At 36.0% G+C, this 13,204-nt stretch overlaps 1 protein-coding gene across 2 annotated transcripts in view; it reads right to left on the reverse strand.

Annotated features, from left to right (window-relative positions):
* PTPRB (protein tyrosine phosphatase receptor type B) overlaps window positions 1-13,204 on the reverse strand; it is a 141,783-nt gene that overhangs the window by 56,342 nt on the left and 72,237 nt on the right. For both annotated transcript variants that reach the window (XM_023504302.2, XM_003770932.4), the window contains 6 exons: window positions 12,713-12,976; window positions 10,499-10,762; window positions 8,484-8,753; window positions 6,634-6,897; window positions 3,911-4,174; window positions 2,519-2,800 (listed from right to left, as the gene is read on the reverse strand). In XM_023504302.2, coding sequence (XP_023360070.1) covers window positions 2,519-2,800; window positions 3,911-4,174; window positions 6,634-6,897; window positions 8,484-8,753; window positions 10,499-10,762; window positions 12,713-12,976 — 1,608 coding nt within the window. The remainder of the gene's footprint in view (window positions 1-2,518; window positions 2,801-3,910; window positions 4,175-6,633; window positions 6,898-8,483; window positions 8,754-10,498; window positions 10,763-12,712; window positions 12,977-13,204) is intronic.

Consider the following 13,204-nt stretch of genomic DNA (forward strand, 5'->3'; position numbering starts at 1 on the left):
GACTGTGTCACTGTCCCTATTAAAGATGTTTCAGTGGTTCTCATGCTGCCCATAGAAATAGAAATAGATTCTGCATAGTAAAAATTTAATAAAAATACTTGCTGACTTGACTCAAGGATAAAATACAAACTCTTCTATTGACATTTAAAGCCCTTCATGATCTGGTTCACTGATAACAAGTGAATTACTCTCATACACAGAGGTAAATTGGATTTTTTGTTCTCTATACATGATATTCTATCCCCCATCTCTTTGCTTTTGTCTCTTGAAATTCTATCTTGAATATTCACTTCAAGTACAACTGTCTTCAAGAAGTGGATCTTTCTATTATGGGCCAGAACTCTTGTACTTGAAATAAGGATTCTTATAAGGTGTTAAGTCAGTGGAATTGATAAGACAATGGTTATCTAGTTTAACATGGTGATTAATAGTTCTCTATGTTCAGTATGATTGATTTAATCTTACAACAAATAATGGTTGCCTAGTGATATAATGATTGGTTTATACTCAGTGTAGAGCATATAACCTGGGACAAACTCAGCCAGGGTCAGAGTCAGATTCATTCACTTCATCTTACACTGTCATGATGGCTGGCCTTCTGCACTTCCCTTACTGAGATCAAGGCCAGTCTGAAAGGTTCTCAAGAAAGGTAACCCAGGCCCCAGGCAAGGAGACAATAAAGAATTTGGACTTTGGACTTTAATACCTGACTATTCTAGTGGTGATTAACCTGCTGAAAAGAAGGCTGCTCCAGAGACCTCCAGAAAACTAACAAAGAACACTATCTCTTCCTGATTTCTTCAGTGTTTAGCTCCACTGGAAATGACATTTTGTATTTACATAACTGTACACAGTTCCTGGATGGTGAATTAAATAATCAATATGTGTGGGCAGAAAATGAATACCACTGGTAACGTTCTTGTTCAGTCATGTCTTGTGACCCCATTTAGGGTTTTCTTGGCAAAGGTACTGGAGTGGTTTGTCATTTCCTTATGAAATTCATTTTTACAGATGAGAAAACTGAGACAAATAGGGTTAGGTGACTTGCTATGAGTTACACAGCTAAAGCATCTGAGATTGAATTTGAACTTAGAAAGATGAGTTTTACTGACTCTAGACATGGCACTGTATCCATTGTGCCACCTAGTTGCCCCACTGGCAATATAAGTGACTATAAAATTGAGTTCCACTCACAAAAATGAACCCCTAAATCCAGCCAGTGTAGAGCAGTAGATAAAACTTTGGAGGTAGAGTTAGGAACATTTAAATCCTATGTTAGGAACTTCCTGGCAGTGATAGCTTGGATAAATCATTTAACCTCTCTGACCCTCAGTTTCCTCATATATAAAATGGGGAGGGAATTGGACTCATTGGCCTTTTTGGTCCCTTTTCCCCATAAACCTATGAACTTAAAATTATTCTTCTTCTCTTACCCCTATTACTGTACACTTTCAGTTATTCTTCATCTTTCAGAATAATCTCAGAGGAGTAAAATATTTTCCCTAGATTAGCATTCTCTGAAAATACTACTACTTGCAAAGAGAATATGTTCTCTGTTCCAGTATCCAGGTGATTGATTTAAAAAAAAAAAAAAAAAAAAAAAAAACTACACTAGGTCTGGGATCTATTCTGCAAAACACAGATATGTCAAACACACTTCCTGGAGCATTGTGCAGCCCACAATACTCCCAAGTGCCATCCAAACTAGATTAAAATGTAACTGGAAAATGTTTAACAGAATGAATAAATAAAAATACAATAAAATGTAAACAACAGTAATGTATGGGTTTCTAAAAATATGCAGCCCAGTTTGCAGAAATCCTTATGTAAAATTTAGCCTCCATTTCTATTTGAATTTGAAATCATTATTGGAAAATATTGAAATCACAGGCCCCTGCCCTGTGCCCCCTCAACTCTAGCCAGCATTAAAAACCATTTTCCATGAAATCAAAAGACATTCCTGCACTCATTGTACAAATTACTTTATAATATTACTTCAAGGATCAAAGGTTTTGAAAATGTCTAAGTAAAAAGGGTAGAAGCTTTGTTTCTATGCAAATGTCCCCAACACCCCTCCTTGCTCCTAATAATTCCCAGATACTATTCTTACCTTTCTCAGCTAACTGAAAGTGAGAGGGAGAGGGAAAAGAGGAGAGAAAGAGAGAGAGAGAGAGAGAGAGAGAGAGAGAGAGAGAGAGAGAGAAAGGGAGGGAGAGAGAGAGAGAGAAGAAAAGATGGAGGGAAGGGAAGGGAAAAATGGAAAGTAAAGAAAGGAATAAAATATTCTAGAAAAAATTCTCTTAAAACCAATAGTTTGTAAAAACTGATTTCTTTCAAGGATTCTGATCACAGAGTGGATTATTTTTAGTATCATGGCAAATATAAAAAGAGACAAGTCTATAACCCACATTGTTTTCCATAAACAGGAAATTAAAATAAACACTACTGAAATGATTAAATGGCACCTCTTTCTCCTATCCCCACCTCTTGAGAACTTTTGGTCCCTCAAATGACATACTTGTCCTCACTGTTCCAGAAATGGGTTGACTGTAGGTTTTCCAGGATTCACCACTAACAGTCCTCACACTGAACTGATAGAATCGCCCTGGATGAAGACCGTATACAATGCGGCCCTTTGATTTTCTGTTACTGTAGGGGTTGAAGATGGTGAGTTGGTCTCTTGGAAACCACTGCAGCTCAAAGTCATCATAATCTGTCCAATCTGGTGGACCCAGCCATGTGATAGCCAGGGAAGTATTTGCCACATCAGCAAAGGACAAAGTACTGGGAGGCCTTGGTGCTATATAAAAAAGAAAGTAAAGAATTGTGAAGGTTTTATAAATTACATAATGGTCAGATCTAACACCACAAAACATTACTTTTCTTATGTCTCTTATTATGCCTCATATTTGCAATCCCATTTGACAAGAAAGTGAGATTTTATTTCAGTTAGTAGTTATTAATATTAATTAATATTTCAGTTTCATACATTGTCCTCTCTACTAGACTGCAAATTTCTCAAGGGCATGGATTATCTCATTCCTTTCTTTGTATCTCTAGTACTTAGCACCTGGAGTAGGAACTTAATACATGTTTGTTGGCTTGACTTTATTATTGAAAACTTCTATGGAACAGAAATTGGACTATGTCTTCCAGTGGCTTACCTTTTATACTTACACAGGTGAGTAACTACAAGATAATTTGGGAGGAAAAACTAGGTAATAGGGGGAATGTGAAAAGGCTTTCTGTAGGAGGTAGTATCTGAGCTGAACCATGAAAAAAAGCTTAAGATTCTAAAAGGTAGAGGTGAGGAAGGAGCAGATTATTCTAGGCATGAGATACAGCCTGCATAAAAGTATTAAGATGGGAGATCCCCAATTCAGGGAAGCAGGTCAATTCTTCTGGAATTGTATATAATTATAGGAAGTAATAAGGAAAAAAGTCAAGAAAAATAAGCTGCCGTTACAATGTTCCATACTGGTAGCATCAAAACACAAATTGAATTGATTCTGAGTAGCACACCCATGCTTTTCTTGTTTATCAAATTTTAAATTAAAATTTAATGATAGGCTGTGCGAAGTAATGTGTAGACAATTAGCCTTAGCATCAGGAAAACTTGGATTTAAGTTGACTTCTGATACAATACTACTGTGACTCTTGGAAATCACTTAAATTCTCAGTGCCCAAGACAACTCTCCAAGACCAAAAAAGAAGGTACCAGGACTACATTGGAAGAAGGAGTTTCTTGATCTAGGGATTCCTTATTGACAACGAAACCACAGATTTAGTCTTCATCCCTCTACGTGTTCATATGATAACAATCCTATTTCCAAAAAACTTTCAAATGTTTCATGTGATGATTCCATTTTGGACAGTTGTTCATCTGGACAATGGCAGCTGAGTATCTTACCTGTTCTACTCTCAGCATTGATGGTATTGGTAAGGTCACCACTATGAGTCACCACACTCAGAGTATATTTTCTTCCAGGAACAAGGTTATAGAAATGTCTCTCCATGAGGTCTTTTGTCTTCCAATTTTCCTTTTGTGTGCCATTGGGGTTGTAAAGAATCAGTTCATAAGAATCTAGGTCCCCAGGAGCAGGGCTCCAGGTGAACCAGAGGCTATCTGTCATATTTTGGTTGGATCCCTTGAGATTATTCACTGGGGCTGGAACTGAAGGAAAAAGGAAAAATTAGTACACAACAGTGATGAATAAAGACTTCTGAGACCAAGTTAAAGTCAAGTTTAGTTTAAATGGCCGATGTGACCTTTCCTTCTCATCTTGAAGTTTAGGTATAGATAGATGTATTGAGAGAAGAATCATAACCTCTAAACATACTGTAGGCTCTGCATCTGAACTGTTTAATTCCACTGAACTGAAGGATCTATCCAAGAGTAAAATATGGCTTTATTTCTTCAGTCTTCCCTTTATAGGGTTCTCTGCTTCTATGTTAACTACTCTGCAAACACTCAAGGATCACTGAGTTCTCTTCCTTACTCTGTCCCTTATCAAAACTTGACAGGGTTGGTTATCAGCCATTTATACTCTAGTATGTATTGTGTCACCTTTTCCAAGAGTATTTACATTTCATAATTATCATTAATTGCAAAAATGAAATGCTTTCCTTCTCTTTGAGCAAAACATCTGGTTAATTCAATGAAAATAAAATCCATATATCAACTAAGCAAAATTAAAAATTAAAAATAATCCTATCATCCAAATCTATCTCCATATCCTTTTCAAATTTAGAAGAGGAATTTCCATAGGGGAACTTTTCTTTGGATTCTTTTACAAGCATCTGAAATCAAAACATATAGTTACTTACATAAGTGAAAGATTAAAAAATAAGCTTCTTTATACTACTAATTCTGTTCCAGGTACTGTACTAAGTGCTTTACAAATATTATCTTATTTGATTCTCATAAGAGTCCTGTGATGTAGATGCTATTATTCTCATTTTACAGTTGACAAAACTGAGGCAAAGAGAACACTTAACACTTGTCTAGAGTCACACAGCTTGTAAGTGCCTAAGGTTTGATTTGAAACCAGGTCTTTGTGACTCCAGTCCCAGTTTTATTCTCAATGCCACTTAGCCACCTCTAAGATTAGGCCAGTCTCCTACTTTCATACCCCCAAATAAAGGAGAGATAGAGATATTAAGGGAAAAATATAGTGAGTCAGTATGGTAGCCCCAATTTAAATACATGAGTGGAGTCTTAGTTCATAGCATATAGAAATCCTCCAATAAAACATGAGAAGATATTCTACACGATTGTGTCTCCTAAGACTTTTTAGTCTTTTAGACTTGTTAGTCATGAAGCTGCTTCAGGCACTCATCTCTGGCCTTATGTTGTATCTTCTCTTTTCTTCATTTCCCACCCCTCCATCTTTTTTACTTAATATGTGTGCTGATAAAAAACAGAAAAGATGATACATGGGAAGGAGATGGGAAGGGCCTGATGATAGTGACTCAGAGACTCCTTGAGAATATCAGTAAAAGTTGTTTCATTTTAAACTAAAATACTGTAAACAACCAAAGTCAGAAAGACTGGAAGAGTACATAAAAAAGAAAAGAAAAAAGAAAAACAGGAGGAAAAAGGAGATATACCATATGTGTGTGTGCGTGTGTGTGTGTGTGTGTGTGTGTGTGTGTATGAAAGAGAGATAGACAAAGAGGAAACAGAGAGACAAAGAGACAGATGATTAGAAAGACACAGAGTATATAAACAAGGGCTAATAGAGTAGTTAATAGAGACCTGACCTCAAAGCCAGGAAGACTTGGGTTTAAGTTTAGTCTCTGACACATATTACAATAACTAGATAGCATGCTGAGACTGGAGTCAGGAAGACTCAGCTTCCTGAGTTCAAATCTGGTCTCAGACATTTACTAGCTTTGCAATCCTAGGCAAGTCACTTAACTGTGTTTCCCTCGATTTCCTCATCTATAAAATGTGCTGGAAAAGAAAATGGCAAACCACGTCAGTATTTGGACCCCATGGGTCCAACAAAGAGTTAGATATGACTCAACAACAACAACTGACAGATATTGGCTATTTATTTACTCATTTATTGCTGGGGCAATTGGGGTTCACACAGGGTCACACAGCTAGGAAGTAAATGTTAAGTGTCTTCAAGAATTTCCATTTGAACTCAGGTCCTCCTGACTTCAGGGCTGGTGCTCTATCCACCTTGTCACCTAGCTGCCCCAGATGATAACTATTTAAATAATGACAAGACAGCCATCTAATTGCTCAAGATCCTAGGTGAATCTCTGAAATTATGGAACAGTTACAAATGTGCATTGGTAGAAGGAATTTCTTCGCTGGGATTTCTTCTGCCAATAAAATCACAACTCTGCCCACCCCCAAAACTGCAAAGGCCACATTCTATATGCAGTGTTGAGGAAAAGAGTCATATTTGTCTTTTTCTTGAAAATACATACACACACACGTGTGTACATGTATGTGTGTGTATGTGTATATATATCTTCATATATATATCCATATGTATAGACTATAATGCCATCAAATAGCTATATAGTACTAAAGCATATGACAGTGAAGAAATAGCAATTTCATTAACATTTTCCTTATTTGTATGTTGCTCCTTTGGCTGGGGAATGGGTGCTTACCTGTTCTACCAAATATAAACGATTCATTTGAAAGCTCCCCACTGTGAGTGACAATAACCATTTTGTACATTCTGCCTTGCATCAGGTTCTGAAATGCACAAGACTCAACTCCAGGGTCCACCTTAGCTCTCTCCTGAAGTGTCTTGTCTGGGTTGTACAAGAAGATGTGGTACCAGTTTAGTTCTCCCTCAGAGATTGTCCAAGTGAATGCTAAGTGGCTGGTGGAATTCTCTGTGATCCTCAGATTGGTCACAGCTGCTGGAACTGAAATCATGAATTGGAAAGACAGTTAGAATACCAAAGTCATAAATATCCATTTGGAAGCAGGGTGGTGAGAGTGAAGAGAAAGTCTATTTTTAAGTCAAGAAGACCTATCCCTAACCCTAACATCAATTACTAGTGAGTGGCAATCATTGAATATCCACACAATGGCCTTGTAAGTATGGGCCTTTCCTTCACTGATAAAATATGAGAAGATATCCTATATGCGTCCTAAATCATGAGGCTGTTTCAGGCACTAGTCTTCTGATGTTACATTTTGCATTTTCCTTGATGATCTTCAAGAGTTTCCATTGTAACTGATTTTTTTTTTTTAAATTTTTGGTTTTGTGTGTTTTTTGAGGCAACTGGGGTTATGTGACTTGCCCAGTATCACAAAGCTAGTAAATGTTAAGTGTCTGAGGCTAGATTTGAACTTGAAAACTTATGACTTTAAGACTAGTGCTCTGTCTACTGCACCATCTAGTTCCCTGCAACCAATCTTTTTTTTTTTTTTAAAGACACTGGGCCTCTGAATTTTCAATGAGAGAAAATTTCTCTCTCTCTCTCCTCTTTGTCTCTGTCTCTCTTTAACATGTTTCTATATTTGTCATATTGTGCAAAAAAAAAAAAAATAAAAAATCAGACCCAAAGAGGAAAAACCATGACAAAGAAAAAACAAATACAAAAGTGAAAATATTAAGCTTTCATCCACATATCAATCTCCATAGTTTTCTCTCTGGATGTGGATGGCATTTTCCATCGCAAGTCTATTGGAATTGTCTTGGATCACCACAATGTTGAGAAGAGCTAAGTCTCTGTTATTGCTGATCATGACATGATCTTGTTACTGTATTCTCCTGGTTCTATTCACTTCACTCAGCATCAATTCATATAAGTCTTTTCCTGAAATTGGCCTGCTCATCATGTTTTATAGAATAATAACATTCCCTAACACTCATATAACCTAACTTATTCAACCATTCTCCAAATGATGGGCATCCACTCGGTTTCTAGTTCCTTGTCACTATAAAGAGGGCTGCTACATTTTTGCACACACAGGTCTGTTTCCCTCTTTTATGATCTCTTTGGGATATAGACACAATAGTGACATGGCTGGATCGAAGGATATGCACAATTTTATAGCCCTTTGGGCAGAGAGGGAAGTTCTAAATAAGGAATCTCCCTCTACAAATGCCTTCTCTGCAATTTTTAGTCTTGAAAAGTTGTCTAAAGTTTTGAGATGTTTAGTAATTTCCTTAATTCAGCCAGTATGTTTCAGACATTAGACTGAAACCAGGTCCTTCTAGCATGAAGACCAACTCTAGTCACTACTCAACTGTGCCTCTTATGAACAACTTTAATTTCAGAAATGTTTCTCAGGCCAGGATTGTTGTTAAATTGTGTCTAAACTCTTTTGACCCTATTTGCCAATTTCTTGGCAAATATATTGTAGCAGTTTGCCATTTTTTCTTCTCCCGCTTATTTTTTAGAGAAGGGAAAACTGAGGCAAAGACAGTGAAGTTACTCACCTAGGATCAAATAACTAGTGTTCTATCATCTGTGCCACATAGCTTCCCCATTTAAATTACCTGTCCGGCCTTCAGTTTTAGCCCTATCACTGAAGAGACCTCCACTGACAGTTAATATTTGTATCTTGTACTTCTTTCCTGGTATTAAATCTTCAAATTTGTGTTGCTTTGCTGAAGCTGTCTCTGATTTGTTGCACAGTAGAGCTCCTTCCTCATTTAGAAGCAGGATATCATATCTCTCTGCCATGCCAGCTGCTCCTTGCCAATTCACTATCAGTGAGTGACTACTGTATGCATTATCTGCATATAATCCCTGGACAGATGCAGGCACTGCAAAAATCAACAACAAAAAGGAAGGAAACCAGATTAAATTAGATCTTCTAGGGCATATTTTGTCTAGAGGAACAAAGAAACAAAAATCAATAACTTCCTGCTCACATGGTACTTTAAAATCATAAATAATTTCTCCCATAAACATATCCTATGAAATATCTACACATGAGAAGAGCTGTATAGAAAGTATTCTGGGCCTTAATTACCTAAGTAATGACTTTAATTCTTCAATTTTATTCAGTGTCTAGTTATAGGTTTAGACCACTCATGTACAGAGAAGAAGAAAAAATAGTGCTGATAAATACTGGAAGATTGGTGAAAAACCTGAAACCTGAAGATTTTTGAGACAGTAGAATTCTACCCAGTCTCCTGATTCTAACTGAAGTTTAATTCTAGCTACAAATTACAGGATAATCATACAGTATAAGTTAATGTTTAAGATTTATACTTCTTGTTACACTTCTATTCTCAAGGTAAGTTATACAAGTGAGCTCTTAGTATTTCAAGACATTTCTAAGTGTGAAAGGAAAAACTTGTGAAATGCAAATATATTTCTATTTATATAGGGCAGCAATCTTTAAATGAATTGAAACAAGAAATGGATTAGCTAATCACTGAATATTAAACTTGAAATGAATCTCAGAAATCATTTAATTTAAATCAATTCATAGACATATGACTTACGATTAATATATAATAATATAATAAATATAATAATACAATAAAATATTATATTATAATATAATATAAAAATATAAAAATAATATAATATAATAAAAATAATGTGATATAGTATATAGCATAATAATATAATATCATATTATAATATAAAACAGATGTATAATTCTTGGAACTGGGTACTTGTTCTTCCTTTATCATGGTAAATTTGTCTTAAACTGTATAATATGTGTATATAATATATGTACATATAATATAAATATATACATTTTTACCTTCACAAAAAGCATTTTTCAACCAAGAAAAATATTTTAAGATATCTACAGCTATACAGCATGGATTATTATCAGAATCTAAATTTTAATCATTTTTGATAGGTAAAAATATAAACAGAATTCATTTGAGTAATAAAAATTCATTGAACTACATGATTCTTACAATTAAATTTTCATTTCTTTTATATAGTTTCCAACAATAGGGAAAAATATAAAGGGATACATGTGAAGACTGAGTTAGCACCCTGGATACCTTAGAATGAGCCAGAGTCAGGATAAGCAAAAGTCTTTGGACTTTATTTTTGGTCTTTAGGGGTAGAAGTGAATTGGAAGGACGTAGGATCTCCACGACCTCTCTTTATTTTCCGCCCCAAAATGACTCTGGTTAGTCTTACTCCATCCCCTAGTACCTCTTACAATTCTTTGTATACACCAGTTATCAAGGCAGCACAGAATAGTGGGAAGGGCCATTTTCCAAGCATATGCTAATAGAATATTGATCAGTTGGTAATTAGCCTTAAGAGCTCTGTTGTCCAACCTCAGTACATCAACTCAAGAGTTTCAGCCCTTTACAGATACATATAAGAGGGAAAATTATATGAACAATTCTTATTATTGCATCAAATTAATTCTAAATTCATTTTAAAATTGCAAATTTTACTTTAAGTGCATTTAGATGTTTTGTGTTTATTAAAATTTGAGATTGTTAAAGAATACTTTGGGGCCAGTTTCCCACCATAAGCAATCTGCTAATATTATTTTAGATCTTTTGCTCATTTTGACACTCACCTGTTCGACCAAGAGTTTCTACCTGGTTACTTAAGGAACCACTGACAGACTCTACCACAATTTGGTACAGTTCCCCAGCTTCTAATTTGTGAAATGTGTATTCATTGATATGCTTGGAGATGGTTTGTGAATCAATTTTATGGTTTTGCCTGAATGCTGTCACTGTGTATGAATCCACATCTCCTCCACCAGGTGACCAATTCACTTTCAGGCTGTCTGTCATTCCATTAGGAGAAATGTGTATATTTTTTACAGGACTGGGAGCTAAAGAAAAATTAAAAAGAAGAAAAAATCAAAAGAGACAACCTAGATAATTTATTGGGAATATTTTCAACCCAAAGTTATGAAATTCTTAGGTCTGGTGGGAACCCAAATAAAAGGTAATATGTTTAACTGGCTTGATCTGTTTTTCTGCTTGACTGCTAGTATCATAAATTCAGAAATGGAGGGGATTTTAGAAACCACTTAGTCCAATCCCCTCAATATCTTCAGATATTGAAGTTTCAGAGAGATACTGAGTTCCAGAGAGAAATGATTGGTTCAAGGACATAAGGATAGAGACAGAACCTTTGAATTCATTGATAAAGGGAACTTCCAGATGGGGAAATTCCCTTTGCCTTTTTAGGTCAATACTTTCTCTGCACTGAGAGTTTAAATGATTTGCCCAAGATCATACAGCTAGTATGTGTTACAGATAGGATTTGAACCCATGTTTTCATGTCTCCAACGCCAGCTCTATGTCATAATGGTCCTCTCAGGTCATGCAGGCAGGAATTGGCAAAGCCAGGTTTGAACCCAGAAAACAATAGCAATACCAACAACAACAACAAGCATTTATGTAGCACTCTAAGGTTTGTAAGGTTTTTTAAGCCAATTAAATCATTTGACCCTTGCACCAAATCTTTGAGGGAGGAGCTATAATTACTTCCATTTTAAATGGAGGAATGAAAACAGGGAGAAATTAAATGACTTGCCTAGGGTCATAATGTGTCTAAGAAATTATTTGAACTCAGATTTTCCTGACTCTACATCTAGTCCTTCATTCACTGTTCCACCAAGACAAGTACTCTCTCTCTGTTGTGCCATGCTCCCTTTTTAAATTAGCAGTGATGTTTCAAGATAAGACCAGGCACAAAGAATGGATGAAGGCACAGGAAGAAAAGGAGACTTGGAGTTCAAGAGCTCAAATGTTTAGTAGCAAGAGTAGTCACATTCCTTCAGCCTGTTTGGAGGGTTCTGGAGTGTACTGAAAGCATAGGCAGCAAATCTTTATTTTTAGACCTCCCAAGGCCCCATTTACTCCAGATCAATGGCAGTTTCTCCATTGTCTAGCAAGATTTATCATGACATTTTATTCTTTGCTTATATTACTGAGCTTGGACTATTTCCTGGAAATAGGCTGAGGACATTGTTTTCCATACCAGATTTCAAACTGACACTGAAAGAGAGATTGTGGCTTTGAAAGAAAGAGCTTCAAAATGAGATGACCTTTTTACTGGCTTTAAAAGAATTTTGGCAAATTTTAAAAACAAAACGTATATTCTTTGATTAGTTATTTTCTTTTTAGAACTTCATCATTTCTATTTCTTCTTTCACAACATGACTAATGTAGAAATGGTTTACATGATTGAACATATATAACCTTACTTTAAATTGCTTACCATCTTAGAAAGAGGAGAGAGGAAGTAAGGAAAAGAGAAGGGCAAAAATTTGGAACTCTATCTTCGCATTTAGTTGGAAAAAATGCTATTAAAAACACTTCCCCCTGCTCTTCCATTCTTTCTCTAATCTTCATTTACTTGTTTACCTTCTCTTCACAGAATCATAGAATTTTCCTCAAGGTGTCAGGAAAAGGGTAAACATCATCTCCCTCCTTTATCTGATCTTTTGATTAAAGCCCCTAAATACCTCTGAGTTGACTTAGACCTTGATCTCAATCCTGATTCTTTTAAAATCACTTCAGTCTTCCAGTCATAAGATCCTAAATTCTGATCTGGACTTTGGTGGAAATGTAGAAGTGCCATGCCAATATAGCTATGGTCGCAATAAAAAATTAAATGAAACTTCTTTTATTTGGGCTTTAAGGGTTGAATTCTTAGCCCAAGTAACATTTCCTCCTTTCCTTCATAGGTGGAACCAAATGGCCTTAGCCATATAATTATATCAAATTTATTCTCTTGGCTGTTCATACTAAAAAATTATATATTTAATTACCTGTTAAGCCCTCAATGAAGGCTGACTTTTGTGCATCTCCGCTGATTGTCAAAACAAGAATCTTGTACAGACGTCCAGGAGTTAGGGATGTGAATCGATACTCAGTTGCAGTATTTACAAGGTGAAGGGAAGGGAGGACCTTCACATCATTGAAGCAAAGCTGAATCTCATACTGATCAACATCTCCATCAGCCTGCACCCAAGTGACATGCAGCTCTTCTGTACTCCTATTCCGGATTACTAACTCCTTCACAGATTCTGGGACTGCAGAGAATGGAGAATTTCAGAATAACTCAGTGAGAACTGGAAGCATTGAACTGATGGCTTAGTGGAGGATATAGTCACATGGATGAAACCACAGATTTTTCAAAGCACTCAAGGACAAAAAAAAAAAAAAAAAAAAAAAAGTGATCGATCATGGTGAATAGTCAGACAGCTGGGGGGAAAGGGGAGAGTGACTCAGTGTACAAAATGCCTTGGAGTCAAAAAGAT

Source organism: Sarcophilus harrisii, chromosome 5, assembly GCF_902635505.1.
Source record: "Sarcophilus harrisii chromosome 5, mSarHar1.11, whole genome shotgun sequence".
In the NCBI taxonomy this organism is placed as follows: Eukaryota; Metazoa; Chordata; class Mammalia; order Dasyuromorphia; family Dasyuridae; genus Sarcophilus; species Sarcophilus harrisii.